A 16,611-nucleotide genomic window follows, 5' to 3' on the forward strand; every position below is an offset into this window, starting at 1 on the left:
TCAGTTGCTATTATGAGATGGCTCGTTAGCAGCCAGCCAGCACGGTATCGGGCGTATATAAACTGAGCGAGGCCGCCAGCCTGACCGGCTCCTGGGATCGCTGCATCTCAGCAGTTTTGGCCGGCTGAACGATCTAGCTATGGCCGACATCCACAGCCTCCCCGTCGAGATCCTCTATCTCATCCTCTCCTTCATCAGCGCAAGCCCGCCGCCGACCGCAGACGAACGCGCACTGCGAGACCTCCCCAGCCACGCCGTAACGTCTTCCGGAACGACCGACCTCAAGAGCGTCTCGCGCGTGTGCCGTCAGTTTCGAGAGTTCTCCCGCGAGCACCTGTTCAGCTTCTGCCGGTACGAGCTGCGCGACCAGGACCGGTTCCTGACCTTCATCAGCCGCCATGGCCTGGCCGAGCACGTCAAGAGTGTCACCGTCTCGGTCCGCAGCATATTCCCCGGCAGCGAGAAGCAGCTGTGGTGGAAGACGCTGTTTGCGGCCCTGAACCCGACGACCGTCACCGTTGTTGCGCCGCCGTTCATGATCGCGGACATGGCGCAGTGCGCTCTCCAGGGCGACAAATGGGCCTTTGACATGCCGCTGCAGACCATCCAGTTCCGCCAGCAGCAGCAGCAGCAGCGGCAGCAGCAGCAGCAGCGAGACAAACAGCCTGATACCCAGATGATCATGCCAGCAACTGAGGGAGAGAACCGTGGCAGCGGCGGCGACGACGACGACAGCTTTCTCACCGCGAAGCCGTGGACGCAGCTGCTGTTTAACGAGGGCTCGTCTCTGCAGGCGTACAGCGTGGAAGATTACTTCCGCCTGCGGCCTCCGTCCGTCATCAACTACTGGGGCTCCGTCGACCCTTTGCAAGCGGTCAACCTCCCGTATCCTGCCTCGGCCATCTCGCGGCTAACCTCGTTTCGCTACATTGCCGTCTTCCCCTTCTACAGCCATACTAACCTGGTGCTTAAACTGTTCCGTAGCATGACCAACCTGCGCTCGCTGGCCCTGCAGCTCTCGCCGCCGGAGTGGAGTAATATCTTTGAAAGGGAGCAGAAGAACTCGACCATGGATCCGGAGAATGCCTGGATGGAGTTGGAGACGGGATACTCGCTTGTCCCTCATTCGGTGCGGTATCTAGGTGTACATGGCCATCTGGTCGAGTTCAGAGCTCTGGATTATAACCTGCCGCCGCAGAGGAGCTATGTTTTCAGAACCATGCATCAGGTCCTTAATCTCGCCTGGCAGCATGACGGGCACGGCCGATGGGTTAAACGGCCGGCTGCTTCGAACACTTCAGGCTGACCTTTTAACATACCTTGTTGAGTTACTTTGGGAGGAGATCAATCATAGATGACATTGATGTTGGCCTTTTTATAGGCTTTGGATAGTAATACTGATCTATATGTTCTCTTTCAATGAAATGATTGAATGAACAATTAGCATAGATAAATCAATGAACTAGCCTATAATTTACACATTGGGACTAAGCAAGAGCACAAGAAGAGTTGGAGAGACAAAAAAACGCAGGTAAAAGGTACAGAAGTCATGGAGAATAACAATATACCAAAACCCCATTTTGCGCCTTAGAGGGAATGCTACAGTCCAATTTCACTTAGCCTGACTCCCATCCAGACGAGGCATTAACAAAAAATAGTAAAAATAGGCAGAAGACGCAGGTGTGGAGAAACTAACAGGCAACAGAGCTGAGTTGCCCCTTTATACCTTATAGAGAGTAAAGAATGATATAGATGGCTAATATAATCAGCTATAGCCCAGCAAACACATTAAGATATCCTCTCTTAGTTAACTGTGTAAAGTCAACATAGACACGTATATCTGGTCTGTCCTTTTGGCCTGTAGCAGCATCAGCATTAGTGTTTGTCTGGCTACCGCTAGCAGCATCCTCTGCACCTGCAGTTCCCGAACGAGCAGTCTGGTTTTCTGTATTTGTGCCAGCGGCGGCGGCAGCAGCGGCAGCAGCAGCTGCTGCTGCTGCACCACCAGCCCCAACAGCCAAATCTGCCAGATGCTCCAGGGAGCGCTGTTCGCTGGATCCCACGGCACCAGAGCCCTGCTGTGTGGACCGGAAAGCGGCGACCTTGACTTCAATCATTGCACGGAAACATTCTCCCCATGATCGAGTGTAGAATATGTTGCTAAACTCTTCAACTGTTGAGGCATGCTTATCGCGTTGGCTGAGGATCTGGAGTGCTTTGTCTAGGGATATCCATGCATCTGCTGCCAATTCGGGGAGGTCTGTGGATTCCAACAAAGTCATAATAGCAAGGGCCAGGGCGTGGTGGTGGAATGGTGATGTGATAAATTTATCTGGGCCGGAGTGCTGCATGAGAAGTTCGAGGATGACTTGCGCAGGGTATAGCACCTCAGCAGGGACAGATGTATAGAGCTGCCTTTTCAAGAGAAGGGTGAGGGTCCAGAATAGTAGAGGGCAAACAGATTCAGTGTACGTTGTGCTCATTTCATCGTCACCAGTAGATTCATGCCAGGACTCAAGGTCCTTAAGACGTTTGAGTTGGCCGTAGTAGAGGCGACGGAGAGAGTGACTGTTCATCCGTCCAAATGAAGGGTGAACAGTGTTGTCGAATAGAACTTCGATGATCTCGGAGACTGAGGTTGAGTAGCCTACAATGTGCCATTAGCATTTTTGTATTGTCGATGTGAGACTGGAGGGTGGTGTGGGGACATACGGGCAAGCTGTAGAGAAGCAAAGCTGAGGATGCCACGATCTTCGGGCATAGCAGCTTCAAAAACACCAAAAACATCCCGACCAGCCACGCTTAGGCTATGCCAGCGAGATAAGATCATCAAGACAGTCCAATTCCTTCTTGCAAGATTGCCGTCAGAATCAATGTCCTTATCATCTATGTTACAGCTATCAAGCTGATCATACGACCGCGCAAGATGATGTGCGATAGGGAATGCAGCGTCGACGAGAACCGTCTTACTAATGCCATTCTGACCATGGAGATTTTCCGGACCCCTGGAATCGGCATCGATGATCAACAAGATAAAGGTGAAGAGGAGAACAAAATTAATCGCCTGAGCCCTGGAGCGAGGGTCTTCACGAAGACTTTCAGTTAGATAATCCTGTGCTCTTTGAAACGTTGGGATTTCCTGCAGTGCCTTTTCCGCTCTTGACAGGTTGGCCCCCGTCACAGAGAGTAGCGAGTGCAGGAAAGTTTCTTGAATCTGGCGACTGGCTGATTTAAGGTACTGGAAAAGGAGATCCCGAGAGTTCGGTAGAACTGGGAAAATAGGGTGAATATGCTGATAGTAACTAGTACCAAAGTGTCAGTGATTGATTACACTTGTTATATTTAGGTAGGAAAACGACGTATACTTACGCGTTGAGTACTTCTTCATCAACCTCTACCGGTGCAGGAAGTGACTCCAGCTTTTCTAGGTTGATAGCGGGTTGCTGTGCAGATTCAGGTAGCTCCTGAGCCCAGAACGGCTGCATTACCCGTGTACTTCCATTTTGTACTGTACCATATTCATCTAGGGCAGCTAGATCAGCTGCATGAGCTGCATCCTTCGTTGGTCCCTGCACAGGCCATCCGCCTACTGATGTAGGCCGAGCTCCCTGGATGAAAGGGGGTTGCATGAAGGCATTAGGAAGGCCTTCAGACATGGAAAGGGTTCTCTTTCGAGTGAGTCCCTGGTTATCGATAGATGGGGAGAAGTCCTGATAGCCCCGACCAGATGTACCATCTTCGTTCATTTGTTGGTAATGCATATCCCCTGGCTGCATTGGAGGTTGCATTTGAGTCTCCAGGCTGTTGATACGGTCTGCCAGCTCCTTGATGTACCTTGCGCGAGAAGATTAGTCGGCGGGACAGTCTAGTCAAGGAATATGGACAAACTTACCCTTTGCTTGGACCTCGCTTCATTGGAACGCGGCTGAACTCGCATGTTGCGCCGGTACGGCGACAGTTTGAGCATGTCTCGACACCAGCTTCAGAGGTAGCATCACATCGGACCTAAAGATATCAGTGAGTAAAAAGAAGATTAGATACACACGAAATAAGTATGCTTTGACAAAGTGACGAACCTTCTTCCTACGACACTCATCACATGCGCGAGAGACCTTTGAGCGCTTCCGACGCGCGCTCTGGTCCCCATAGCTCAAGTCATGGTTGGGGTCGACACCAGACTGCTGGGTAGACGAAAACTGAAGCATATGCTGCTGGGCCTGAGAAGGCTGCTGCACCTGGTGATCCTGCTGCTGTTGCTGTCGCTGCTGCTGGCGAACCTGCTGCTGGTCGACGCCCACTGTTCCGTCAGCGTTGGACCCAGAGCCCAGCACCATTCCCTGACTATGAGGCAGCCCGTTCGCCGCCGCAGCAGCTGCAGTGGCAGCAGCAGCTACGGACGCTGCGTTCCCTCCATCCACGCTGGCCCCAGCAACCTCGCGGGACAGCTCTGCGGACAAATGAAGCTCATCTGCGGTCAGATGGCGCTGGTTGGCATAGTAAGACACGGTGCCCTGCGCTATCTGAGCAGCGTTGGGGGAAGGGTATGACGGAGCCGGCGGGATCTCTGAATGCTCTCGAGAATTCATGGTGGGCCAGTCAGGACCTGTACCCTGCTGTTCCAAGGCGGTCGTCAGTCTCGAGCCTCTTTGTTTCGCTGTAATTTATGTGTGTGCCGTGTGGGAAGATGCGGGTGCGGCGCGCGCGCACGAAGCTGTTACTCGATGCGTGGCGGGAATGTCGTGATGACGAGTGATTCTGTCTCTCCGTAGCCTGTCAAACACGGTCAGCTCATCGCCCTCTGACGGCCCCCCGCGAGACTCGTAGACCAGGCAGCGTCAACGGGAGCCATGGACGTCTTTCCTGCAGGGCCTCCCGGCGCGTCACTAGGACAGCTCCTCCAAAAAATAAAAGGGCCCATCCTGTGAGCAGGGCCAATGGCACGACAAACGACGTCCGTCCTCGCCCCGACGCGGCGACACCAAAAAGCAGAGGCAACAAGGGGGGAGCAAGTAACCAACTTTTGTCAACGGCGCTGAACGCGAAGCTGCCGGCTTTCCTTCTGTCCTGCCCGTCAGACGGAGCGCATTATCTAGATAGCTTTTGCTTTCGACGCGGAGGACGGGTATTGTTTTATGCGAGACTCGCTGGCTCGTCCAGGGAAAAAAATAAAGCGACGACGCAGGTTTTTTTTTTTTTTTTTTTTTTTTTTTTTTTTTTTTTTCTTTTATTTTGGCGGAAGAAAAACGGAGCGAGGATTGCCTCTTTGGGACGTCACCTGATAGGTGGATGAGTAAGAGGTGACTAATATGTGAATGATTAGTAGTGATAAGTAGAAAATGACTAAGTAATGACTAAGTGATAAGAGATGACTAAGACGTATTTACGATTGCTCTAAAGGTCTAAATACTCTACAACGCTACAGAGCACCTCCCCCTGGGTCTATATATAATAAAGAAAAAAAGTGGCAGATAAGAAGGAAGAAAGGTCATATGCATCACTGGTGGGAAGGCTGGGGCGGGGGGCAAAGCGGGCGGAGGCTAGGTTTGTTTGAGGCACCAGATGGACGGCTGGGGAGCCAGCGTGAAAAGACATCTATATTCATTAAAATATCGTTCTATCGCTTCGGGAAGTCATATCGGCGTTCATGTATGTTTAGCATGATGCGTTAGACGGAGTGGAAGTGCGAGCCGCGAGCCAGTAGGCGAGGGTGTTCACCGAGTCCATATTTGAGCCTCCTGCTGCTGCTGGTGCTGCTGTTGACGTTGTTGCTCGGAGACGGAGATGGAGACCGGGGACATCATGGTAGGGTAGGAAGCCGAAACCCAGAGCGGCTCGTTTGCCCCGGCAGAGGTGTAGGCGGCGGGTGGGATGATCATGGAGGTGTTGCTGGCGTCGACGAAGTTGCTATGGCTCCCGCTGGCAGGATATGCCTGTGCCTGCGCCTGCGTCTGTTGCTGGTGATGGTAGTGGTGACCAAGTTCGGCTGGAAGCGGGGTGGTCTCCCCAGCAGCAGAGGCAGAGACAGAGGCGGAAGCCCGAGCACCGTTGACGTCGACGCTGTCGTTTGCTGCGTGGAGGACCGGCTCAATGGCAGCAGGCTTGTAGGTCTGAGACAGGGCGAACTGGGTGGGCAGGTCGAGCTGGGAAGGCGGCGTGCTGCCCAGGTGATACATGCCGGCCTCGGAGCCAGTGCCGACGATGGGCAGCAGTTCGTCGGCATCAGAGGTGTCTCCGGACGAGGAGCGGGCGAGGCCAGGGTGGCCGAAGGTGGTGTTGTAGTCGTAGCTGGCATAGGACGCTGGCTGGCTGTAAGTCGCGGTGTATGCGTCAGACCCGTACGGCAGATCAAAGGTGGACCAGTCTATCGACGGCCCGTTTGAGATCGCCGCCTCAAAGCCAAAGTCGATATCTGAAGGGTAGTATAGCCCTGGAGACTGCTGCGGGTAGTCCAAGATGGGCATTGACAGGCCCATCTGGTCCGGGAAATGCTGATAGGGGATGTCGAGGGAGAGCTGTGCCTTCATGTCAGACACCTCTGTGACCGGGGAGCCGTTCTCAGACTTGACTCTCCATACTGGACGAGGGGCACTGGTGACCAGATCCGGGTACGAGGAGACGGTCTGGGAGCCGTATCCCTCATTCAGGTGGTCCATCGACAGGTGAGCCAGGTCAGCGGTCCCATGGATGGTTCGGGAGCGAGGCAGTGGATATGGATGTGCCCGTTTGCTGGCATCCTTTTGCTTCTTGGAGGTGGTGATATGCGGTCTCTTGACGCCAGAGACAGTAGACCGTCTTGCTGCGACGGGGCCGGTCTCGGGCACGGTTTCGAGGTTCGAGTCTCGCTTGGACGCACAGGTGCAGCGGCCGCCATGTCCACAGCAGCAGTGCTTTCGGCCACCAGCCGTTTCTAAAATAAAGAAAACAAGCAACATCAGATCCTGGCGCCTCACGAGCGAAATGAAGAGTTCAAGGAAGAGCATACTCACTCTGGCCGTCAGCAGCGGTCCCGTTCAGCGGACACTCCGCCTTGCTGTGTGGTTTCTCGCCGCACTCGCACTTTGCGTGGCTTGTCCGGGCTTTGCGCAGGCCTCGACAGTGAGGACATTGCGACACCGGCCGCCCTTTCTTGTTGATATGGCTCAGGGGGCGATCTACAGGCGTAGGCAGGGCCATGTTAGCCGGCAAGAAGAAGAAGAAGAAGAAGAAGAAGTAGATGTAGTAGACGTCTGCTAGCTGGAGTTGGGTCTGGCTTACCCGAGTGGTTGCAGGTGCTAACGCGATGGCCCCGGATACAAGCATCGCACGCCCATTTCTCGCCGTCAATCAACATAGCCACCGAATTGGGCTGCTGCTCTGGTGTAGGAAGAGAGTAGTAGTAGTAGCAGAGAAGAAGCAGGCGGCTTGCAGGAGACAGCGGCAGAGGGCCAGTAGAGTAAGAGGAAGACGAGGGAGAGGGAGGAGGAGAGACAGGAGGCAGAGCTGGCGGATACGGAGGATCCCAGACAGACAGACAGAGAGACAGAGACGACAGTGATCATGAAATCCGGCAGTAGAGGCCCATAGTATCTCTCACACGACAGCCAGACAGGGAGACGAGAGACAGCAGAGGCGAGGGCAGAGGCGAGGGCAGAGAGGAGGGAGGACAGGTATAAGAGAAGTAGAAGTAGAAGCAAAGGCAGAGGCAAGGGCTATCTATAGAGGAGGCCGGGACGCTGACCGACGGTGCAGACGAAGAGAGGCGGCCGGCGAGGTAGACAGACACATCGAACTCGACTGGGCCAGACAGCGGGAGGGCGGGAGGGACGTCTATATATCCTGGGCCTCTTTGTGTGTCTCGACCGGCGGCGTCGCTCGATGTTGGCGGTGCTGGCGGTGCTGGCGGTGCTGGCGGTGCCTGGGAGGTTTGCTTTGCTTGCGATCGAGGTTGGCTGACTCGACTCGGCGGTTGGGTCGTTTTTCTCTGGCAGGAAAAAGCAACGACGAGTCGACAGCCGACCTCAGGCACAAGCAACGAGAAGAGCCAGAGCCAGCGCCAGACGCAGCGCCCAGCGAGAGACGAAACGGCAGCTTATCAGGGCCGGCGACGGGCTTTGCGGTCTGGGGGACAAAGAAGTCGAGCGTCGTGCTAAGTTTTCCGCCGGTGCTTGCGTGCAGAACTGAACTGCTCGATCCCTGGGCCGCTATTAGGTTTGCTCCAGGGAGTTATGGGGCCCTTTTCCAACGCAGAAGCAGAACCTAGAGAGGCGGACGCAGGATGGGCAGATGGGACAAGATGGGACAAGAAGGGACAAGAAGGGACAGGAGGGACAGGAGGGACAGGAGGGACAGGAGGGACAGGAGGGACAGGAGGGCACCCCGGTGCAGTCTGGATGCTACGGATGGATGGTGCTCGCCGGTCTTCTTGCCTGTCTCGCCCAAATCGAAAGCCAGGCAGGATTTAATTCATGGATACGGGAGATATTCGACCATCTCTGTCTGTGGTCTCCGTTGCTGGCTGTCTCACGGACCGAGCCTGGGTCAATGTCCCCTCCCGCAGCATGGGACAGGCTTCCTGCCGCTCTGCTGACATCCCATATCCCGCCTGGTTTACATACACGACTACGAAGTCTACACAGTTACGCACGCTATCCTCAACCAGAGAAAAGGAGGAAGAAGCAAATACGGACGGCAACGAAGCCAGCGGTAAAAGCAAAAATAATAATACTAGGCAAGCAAGCAAGCAGCAGCAGGACGAAGAGAGCAACCTCTCCACCTCAAGGCGAAATCAACAGCAAATCTGGATCTCTTGGCGATTCAGGGATGGATACGCTGCTCATTGGACTTCTCCCCCTCAGAAAGGATAACTATCTCGAAGGCAGCAGAAGCAATGGAAGAAGCAAAGAGCAAAAAGCACCAGAGACAAGAGACACAGAGGCCTGTCCTGTCCCCCTGCTCAGCGTCTCTCAGCATCCATCAGCATCAGCATCCCTCCCTCCCTGTCCGCGCTGTCCGGTCCTCATTGGATCAAGGCATGGGCTTTTGTGGACTGTGGATTCCAGAAGCCTTCCATGGGATTTCCGCTTTTGGCCGTAGCTAGGCCAGCTTCTTGGTTCCCAACGAAACAAAAAGCAAGCATAAAACAACAACATCGACCTTTTTATGCTTCGACATCAGGAAGGCATGGAGAAGGGGAGAAAAAAAAAAAAAAAGGCTTCTTGAACGTCATCGGGGATTTTTTTTTTTTTTTTTTGTTTTGGCCCTCCCAAGCCACCCACCACATCCATGCATGAGAAGGTACATCTTCCTTCCAACCCCCTTCCACCCCGCCTGGTTCCGATGTTGGGATTGCTTTCTTACGATGGGCATGGCGTATAATACTCTCTGGCTTCGTTTTTTGTGCTTGCTGGCCCCCTTTCGAAGAGGAAAAAGTGGAGGCATCTTGCGAACCTTCCTGAGAACCTTGAGCTATTTAAAAAGGTTGGAGGCTTTGCATCGTCTCTTGCCCTTGGGTCCTGGGGGAAGAGGATACAAGCCGATAGCCGCTTTAGGAGACTTCGATATCTGATCCATCGTCATCCGATTTTGTCTACACTAGAGAGGAGAGGTTCGAGATACCGTCTCCATTCTTCCGCTGAGAAGGGAACGAACCAGCACACAGCAATACTATACATAGTAGCACTGGAAGGACATACATATAGGCAACAGCTGCATAACTACTGCCAGCTCAGCCTCAAGAACAGCGCTAAAGGGTTGAAAGTGGACGTTCTAAGACTTACTCCATACTCGTGACGACCACTACGGCCTACACAACAATAACCGACCAACCGTCTTCTGCTGGCCATGGTTCGTTCCTGGGTGCCGTAAAGACGATTTGCGCTAGTATCACAACTACCATGCATCTTCCCCTCCCTTCTCGCACCGAGTCTTTCTCTCCAAGATGTCGAAGGCCCGGAAACAGGGCATGAAACTTTCATCCTGCCTGAGCCCCGTTTCCTCCGCTCCCTTCCCCCCTCCCCCCCCTACCCTGCCAGGCACTTTGCAATCCCACTATGCATTTTATGTGGATCCCCGGAGTATGCTTGTGACATTTCCCTGCACTTGCGCTCCGGCCATTGATATCTCATAAACTTTCTCTTCTTTCTTATCAATGGGAAGGTTCCCCGCCACGTTTGAGATGAGGGGGGGCAGTCTCCATCCATCCGCTTTGAAGAATTCTCCCAGACTCGTATTTCCTGATCGACAGCTCGTCTTTCGTCTTGATCCTTGCGCAGATTATCGCCAGGCTCTTCGGAATATGCTCCTTGGCATCGTCAAGTCATCTCTAGAGAAAGACAGAAGTATGAATCCTTGCAGTCCTAACCTCCATACTTCAAACTTTCAAACTCTCTACGTACATCATTCAAGTCCAACTGCCATTATATTTCCTTTTTTCTGTTTACCTTTTTCTTTTCAGACGAAGTCGCCTGCTGCCGAATGAAGACAGGCTGGCCGTCTTCCTAAGCTCCCGAATGTTGCGCACTGCATGCAAGCAATGGCTGGGATTACCAGAACTCCCCAGTTTAACAAGTTTACCATATGTCCGATCCCCAGATCCAAATTAACATTAACATCACTCCGCGATCTACATACGCATCGTCTTCTTTAAACACCTCAGCGCATCTCTCCTGCTGGCGCACGTCCTTTTCATGCTGACATTACTGTCCCTTCCGCCACTGGGGAATTACGGAGCAAAGCACAACTCACAGCAGCGGCCGGCCCTGATGAGTAGGCACAAGCCTCTTTCGTCACCACCCCCCTCCCCCGAGATGATCAATGCAAACCAGCTGACGAGGCATGGGGAGGGGTGAGATAGGTTGTTTTCACCTTAGCGCCCAAATTCTCCAAAAGATATCAACATCCCGTCGGTTGCACTAAAATTTTGCCCACTTCGGGGCCAAAAAGTTAACTAAACTCGTTCAACCTTGGATCAGAACTTGGCGTGGTCAAAAAGAACAATCAACATTTCGACTTTCTTCATCCAACTAAACTAGCTAGTTTTCAGATATCAGCCCGTCCGTACGGAGTACGTCTTGTCAAGAGAGATGACAGATGCTTGGCTTAGCCAAGCCACCCCTATGGAACATTCCACCATCCTTCTAGCTCTATACTAAAAACGGAACAAAGCCATCCTACAACTGAAGATGACCGCTATAAGCGACCCAATCAGCAACCCAATAAGGCTATCCGATTCCTCTTCGAAAAGCCACGGAATAGGAATGGTTCCAACCCTCCCTCAAAAAGCTACCCTTTCTTGCCCAACTAGCGCCGTTGTGGCTCCCATATGACTTTTACTATGGGGCACCGATGATAATGGCGTATGCCTTGTTGAACCTCTAGCTATGGAAAACATGCCATTTGCGTAACCTATGAGCTCGCCTAGCGGCACACCAACCGCGTTTCACTACATATGCAGATAATATCCTCCACGGGACAGCCAACAACAGCCCCGTAACACTGCGGCTTAGATGGGGAACACTATGTATATACCCAATCGCCATATCGCCGGGAACCATCGTCGTTTTTGTTGGTTACCCACACATCCTTCAGATAACTTCGGCTTATCACACCCTCAGACTAATAGACACCAGTGCCGAATATCTATCTATTTTTCTTTCTTTCTTTATCCCCCCCCCCTTTCCCCTTATGCTTTGCCTTTAATCGGGTATCGTTTCCGTGGATCTCTCCTCCTATGACTACCCCAGGTAAGGCTGATCCAACCCCTCAAATCAGTTAGCTTCTTCTACCGCAGAATTTGACACTCCAATGCCACACTTTGTTTAAAACAAGCCTTGTGGAGGCTTATCCTAATCCGGAAGCACTAGTCCCAAGCTATGGTCACCGACAATGCTCCTACTGCCTCTGTCTTCCTCTGCCACAGAACATCTTCCGATACCGGATATGATGGCGTTCTCCTTCGTCCTTAGCACCTATCACGCAAGAGACGTTAGAGTTCTTGCTCCCCTTACTGGCCCGGTCCACTTAGTGCCATTCATAGGATTGTTTCCCTGGTGTGATTGATCACTAGATTTGGCCCCGTCTATCTATTATTGCCGGAATACGTCTAGTCTGCTAGACTAGCATATCTGTGGCCGCTTCAGATCCCCTTGTGCTGACATGTTATGTTTACATTGGGGATATCACCTTGTTCCCTTCCAGCCCCTCTGACATCGCAGATGGTTACGGGGCAAGAAATGATCAAATAATGTGATTTGTCTTGAAAAAGGCCATGCTCCCTTGACCATGTGTTACTCTTGCATTCACCTAGTACGGAGAAATTCCCATGTGAATGCATAGGCACCACGATGCAAGAAGCCGCAGCAGGATAATAAAGATTGGCCTGTATCATATCATGCACTACTACAACGCTTATACATCGACCTATGAGGTGTTTTTTTTTTTTACCCTTTTCCTTGGCCATGATAAATGTTATCATCAAGTCATAGTCTTGACCTTGACGGAGGTATGGTATGATGGGCCTAAATTCTGCCTTGCCCCCATAGTATTTTCCCAAGTGAACTCCATCTCTCAGAACGGCTAATGCAGACGTCGTTATACCCACCCACCAAAGTCGGTTATACATGAATTGCGGCACAGCAAAGCTGTTTCATGTTCCTGAGATGGTTTACACTGTCCTGACTCGAACACATATCTAAATGCCTCATACTTCATGCATACCAAGGCCCATCATAGAAGTGGAATTCTTACAGATAGATGAAGTTTTCATGATCTGACCCACACACTCTCACACACAGTCTATAGCGAGACAGAGAAGCCTAGATAGAAAAATTGAGACAAACAGAAATATAGATACCCTAGCCGCCAACTCCACTTAGATCCAACTCTCCCAGTATGCTTATCTATACCCTCCTTGCTCTTCAAAGAAGATTAGCTAGTATTGCGGTGTTCGCCGTCTGCCTTTCTCAGGTGATTTTCATGCATGATCAGACGATGCATGGGGATCTTGCCCCTGGATTGCCTTATTCCTCATCCATGGTCTTGGAATGCAGTCAGACACCCCTGCTTAGGGTTGTGAGCCCAATACCACCAACCCAATCCCTGGTTTAGACTTCATTCAGTATTCCCGCAATTCTAATGGGATTCATCCAGATCAAGAGCAGGGAATCTGCCTGGCTTGAATATATCGCTATCTGCCGTCATGACACATAGAAATCGACCAAGTTGTACTTCGTCGTGCTTGCGTTTGTTTCAGACAGCACTCTATCGCGTATGTACGGTGGCAAAGAGTGATGGTCAATGAATGTCGAGTTTCTCTTCTAGGTATCCCGTCTGTAGCTCAGCGTCATGCCTATAGTATAGCAGAATAGCTTGATCCCGGATTTCAGTTGCCGACGAAATCGGTACTGGTGCCATATGTCCGCGGAGAGGATACACTCAAGGCGATTTCGAGGAGACAGATATGCTGGTGACCCATGGGTTTACCTGGTGAACTATTCCTCTATGCTGTTTGATATTCGGACTACTACTCTAGTAGTAGTAGTCAACCAGAGTGCACAAGCGAGATGCCTTGAAGATCTCCTGAATACCAAATCCATATCAAGAGACCGGGAAACAAAATACATATTCCAAGTAGCGGGTAACGATGCATGGTTACTGACTGAAGCTGTTCAATATCGTTATGTGGAACCTGTGAGGTTGACGTTGAAGTCGAAGTGTCTTCCGCTTTGGGATACAGATGGCGGGGAGAGAACTTCACTGCAAAACGGCCCAGCAACACCATCACTTACGGCTGAGATGATAGAGAATTTACCGAACAGATCAAGACAAGATAATGCGGGAAAAGTAGAGATCATCGCTGATTCCTATAGAAATATTCTGCTTGTCACAGCCAGGGAGAAGACAGCATGTCCTATTCCAACCCTCCCTCCACCGCACTTCATGACGGAACGCTGAACCTGCCAATCCTTAAGTTCTCGTACGCTATAACGTCTGCGAACCGTACCGCTCCGTTGGCATGGACACATCTATCTGGTGGCTCCGACCTGTCGGTCAGTTTCTCTGCTATACGTGTAAGAGACGAGACATCAAAGTGGACAAGGGAGGGCAAGCTGCTGAAGGTTTTGAAAGGGCATGAGGTGTTGGTATGTCCACCCGAATAAAGCTCGTGGGTGTGGCCGGAGGAATGGCTAATATGACTGGGTATGGCATGTGTGCAGGAGGAGCTTGATCTAGGATTCCTCGCACAGAGAGGAGCGTCGATATCAGCGGGAGATGCTAAGGCGCCAGTGGCTATAGTTGTGAAGACTCCATGTCTAGCTATACGATATCCGTCCATTGCTAATCAGGTATTTACACGGGCCATCTTTGATGTCGATTTTACAGTGCTAACTTTGCTAGACACGTCGATTCCAAGTGAAATTTGCCTCTGCAGCAGATTATAACCAAGCCATAGCTGTGCTGAAAGAAGCAAAATGTCCGATAACCGAGCCACCGTCATCAGCGATACAGGTGTCACCATATACGACTCCAGCACTAAGGACCGGGTATGCAGGGACGGACCCTCGTAATGTCCCGCCGACTCCAGAATCAATAATAACATCTTCGTGTTATTATACGGATGGATTGAGCACTCGACCGGCGTCATCAGCATTTGCAGAAACGCGGCCATCATCTATGGTAAGTACTCCCTCTTTCTGTAAAGTCTAGTTGAGGGTGAAATAACCGCGTAAATTAGGAGTCATCGATGACTCTCCCAAACCTACCTATGGCTCGCTCAAGCTCGGTAACGGCACAGTCGCACTGTCTAAAGTTGCCACAGACAAAGGCACAAGCAGAGGCAGAAGCAGAAGCAAAAGTACAGGCTGAATCAGCTCCTCGGCCATCAACAGCGCCAACATTCCTCACTTCGGACTCTATTAGCCAGCTTCTGCCGCCAAAGCGAGACCTGCCATTTGCAAAGACAAAGAAAAGGCTTGCTGGAAGATCTCCATCAGGGGTTCCTAGCCCCAAGAAAACAGGCAGAGTTGGCCAGGGAAGAGGTGGCCAGCATAATGCTTGCACAGCAGCTGCAGAGAATGTAGCCAGGACAGCACATACGTCAACGGCAGGACCGAGCGTACAACAAGCCAGCCACAGTCTGACGAGGGGCAAAGAAGGCGAGAAAGAAGGTGAATCTAGCCGTGACATTCCAATGCCCCTCCTTCCATCTCCGAGCATTTCGCCGCAGAAGGGAGGGAGCAAAGGGAGCAAACACGGGGTGAGAAAAGACACGATCACCATCACAGATGGCGCAGCACTAGGAGAGAAGGATATCGGCTGCTCCAAGAGCACAGGCCTCCTTCCATTTACCCGTGAAGATCTGTCGAGCTACGCTTCGCGCCCGAACGCCGAACGATCCGATCTGATCGAGTCGTGGGTATGCCAGCAATTACAAAACGACTCGTTCATAACACTCTGCCAGGACATGGAGGGAGTCTGGAAGCGGCTTGCATTTGGATTTTGATCCAAGCTGACTATGGCGGGAGGAACAAACTGGCTGGTTATGTCAGCCACCGCAGGTAACCGATGTCTTGATGACGAAAAATAGACCGTCAGTCGCAAATGAAGAGAATTGTGCTGCAGAGGGAGAAGATGAAGGAAGAAATGCAGAGGGAAAGCCAGCTTAACTTCCCGACCAACCGCTGACCCACTGTAAGAGGCAGGTTATATAGCTAACTAGGACTTAGCAGTTGTTGATTCTGAACAATTCTTTTTAGATGTCAATTCCGCGTAACTATTAAATACCCGCTTTCTGTTCCTCGGACACTGGTTTGTGGTCCAGTCCGCAACGCAGAAGGTAACACGTTAACTAATAATGCCTGATATATGGGAGAAGGACTACCACTGTAGAACGGAAGCTTGCCGAGACTTCTGGTTATGCACAGCGCACATACCTCTGACCAGGCCATTGAAGTGTGGAAAATCGAACTGTTTAGTGCCAAACACCACTCCTGTTAGGTTGAGAGCCGGTACCCTCCCGGCCCTTGGAAAAGGATGAGAGGATGACGGGCTAGGCCAGGGGCTCGGCCAGGGGCTCTCCCAATCGCGATGCGTCGGCCATTCCCATGTATCAGACGGGCACCGTTGGGCAGGCTGTGAAGAACGGAGATCCCTCTCCCGCTGTACATGCATACAGACAGGCAGCAGGTAGGCAGACATGGCGGCACCGTAGAGACATCCGTCCCTATCGACGAGATAGCTTATATTTAATGCTCCCGACCCATGTTTTGTTTTTTTACGTAACTTATCCCATCATCCGTCGCCCGTCGTCTGCTTGCTCGCTCGACGTCCGTCATTGACCCAGAACAATGGCTTTTGAGTCCAAGGGGTTTTCCGTGGCCGCGGGAAAGGAGAGCAGAAGTATCCGGGGCCAGCTGAGCTTCGGGATATTGACGAGGGCGACACGGGCTCAGCTTGTAGACGGAGCAGATGCAGGATGGTTGGCTTGTTGGACCAAGCTATGCCGTAGGACCGCTGTGCCTCCCGCGGCCAAATTATCCGAGCTGGCGAGGAGCTATCTACTAGCTCACCAACAGTTCGACTGTTGAGTAGCCTCGTCTGCCCGGCCAACGAGTTAGCTATGTCGTGACTGCTGGC

The 16,611-nt window shown here is 52.0% G+C and overlaps 5 protein-coding genes across 5 annotated transcripts; 2 read left to right on the forward strand and 3 right to left on the reverse strand.

The window, feature by feature from the left end:
• Positions 1 to 139: 139 nt before the first annotated feature.
• Positions 140 to 1,306, forward strand: TERG_00027 (uncharacterized protein; the record flags this gene model as incomplete). Its single annotated transcript, XM_003237985.1, has 1 exon — positions 140 to 1,306. One exon carries the CDS (start codon positions 140 to 142, stop codon positions 1,304 to 1,306), a length of 1,167 nt encoding a protein of 388 aa, XP_003238033.1.
• A 463-nt stretch (positions 1,307 to 1,769) lies between these two features.
• TERG_11507 (uncharacterized protein) lies at positions 1,770 to 2,830 on the reverse strand (the record flags this gene model as incomplete). The annotated part of the gene is made up of 2 exons (XM_003237986.2): positions 1,770 to 2,647; positions 2,713 to 2,830. 2 exons carry the CDS (start codon positions 2,828 to 2,830, stop codon positions 1,770 to 1,772), a joined length of 996 nt encoding a protein of 331 aa, XP_003238034.2.
• A 1,081-nt stretch (positions 2,831 to 3,911) lies between these two features.
• TERG_11508 (uncharacterized protein) lies at positions 3,912 to 4,586 on the reverse strand (the record flags this gene model as incomplete). Its single annotated transcript, XM_047750618.1, has 1 exon — positions 3,912 to 4,586. One exon carries the CDS (start codon positions 4,584 to 4,586, stop codon positions 3,912 to 3,914), a length of 675 nt encoding a protein of 224 aa, XP_047604987.1.
• A 703-nt stretch (positions 4,587 to 5,289) lies between these two features.
• TERG_00029 (uncharacterized protein) lies at positions 5,290 to 8,120 on the reverse strand. Its single transcript, XM_047747537.1, has 3 exons — positions 7,255 to 8,120; positions 6,987 to 7,151; positions 5,290 to 6,907 (listed from the first exon to the last, which is right to left on the reverse strand). Exons 1-3 carry the CDS (start codon positions 7,328 to 7,330, stop codon positions 5,712 to 5,714), a joined length of 1,437 nt encoding a protein of 478 aa, XP_047603493.1. The 5' UTR covers positions 7,331 to 8,120; the 3' UTR covers positions 5,290 to 5,711.
• Positions 8,121 to 11,672: 3,552 nt separating this feature from the next.
• Positions 11,673 to 16,611, forward strand: TERG_00031 (uncharacterized protein). The gene has a single exon (XM_047747538.1). The coding sequence runs from the start codon at positions 14,720 to 14,722 to the stop codon at positions 15,476 to 15,478; it is 759 nt and encodes a 252-aa protein (XP_047603494.1). The 5' UTR covers positions 11,673 to 14,719; the 3' UTR covers positions 15,479 to 16,611.

This window comes from Trichophyton rubrum, assembly GCF_000151425.1.
Source record: "Trichophyton rubrum CBS 118892 genomic scaffold supercont2.1, whole genome shotgun sequence".
NCBI lineage: Eukaryota > Fungi > Ascomycota > Eurotiomycetes > Onygenales > Arthrodermataceae > Trichophyton > Trichophyton rubrum.

What these genes read in the sequence shown, in the direction of transcription:
- TERG_00029 (XM_047747537.1), bottom strand. Translation starts at nt 7,330, where the DNA reads ATGTTGATTGACGGCGAGAAATGGGCGTGCGATGCTTGTATCCGGGGC. An exon ending in TAGCACCTGCAACCACTCGG is followed by an intron (nt 7,152 to 7,254) that starts GTAAGCCAGACC and finishes CTACGCCTGTAG; the next exon opens with ATCGCCCCCTGAGCCATATC. An exon ending in GACCGCTGCTGACGGCCAGA is followed by an intron (nt 6,908 to 6,986) that starts GTGAGTATGCTC and finishes TCTTTATTTTAG; the next exon opens with AAACGGCTGGTGGCCGAAAG.
- TERG_00031 (XM_047747538.1), top strand. Translation starts at nt 14,720, where the DNA reads ATGACTCTCCCAAACCTACCTATGGCTCGCTCAAGCTCGGTAACGGCA.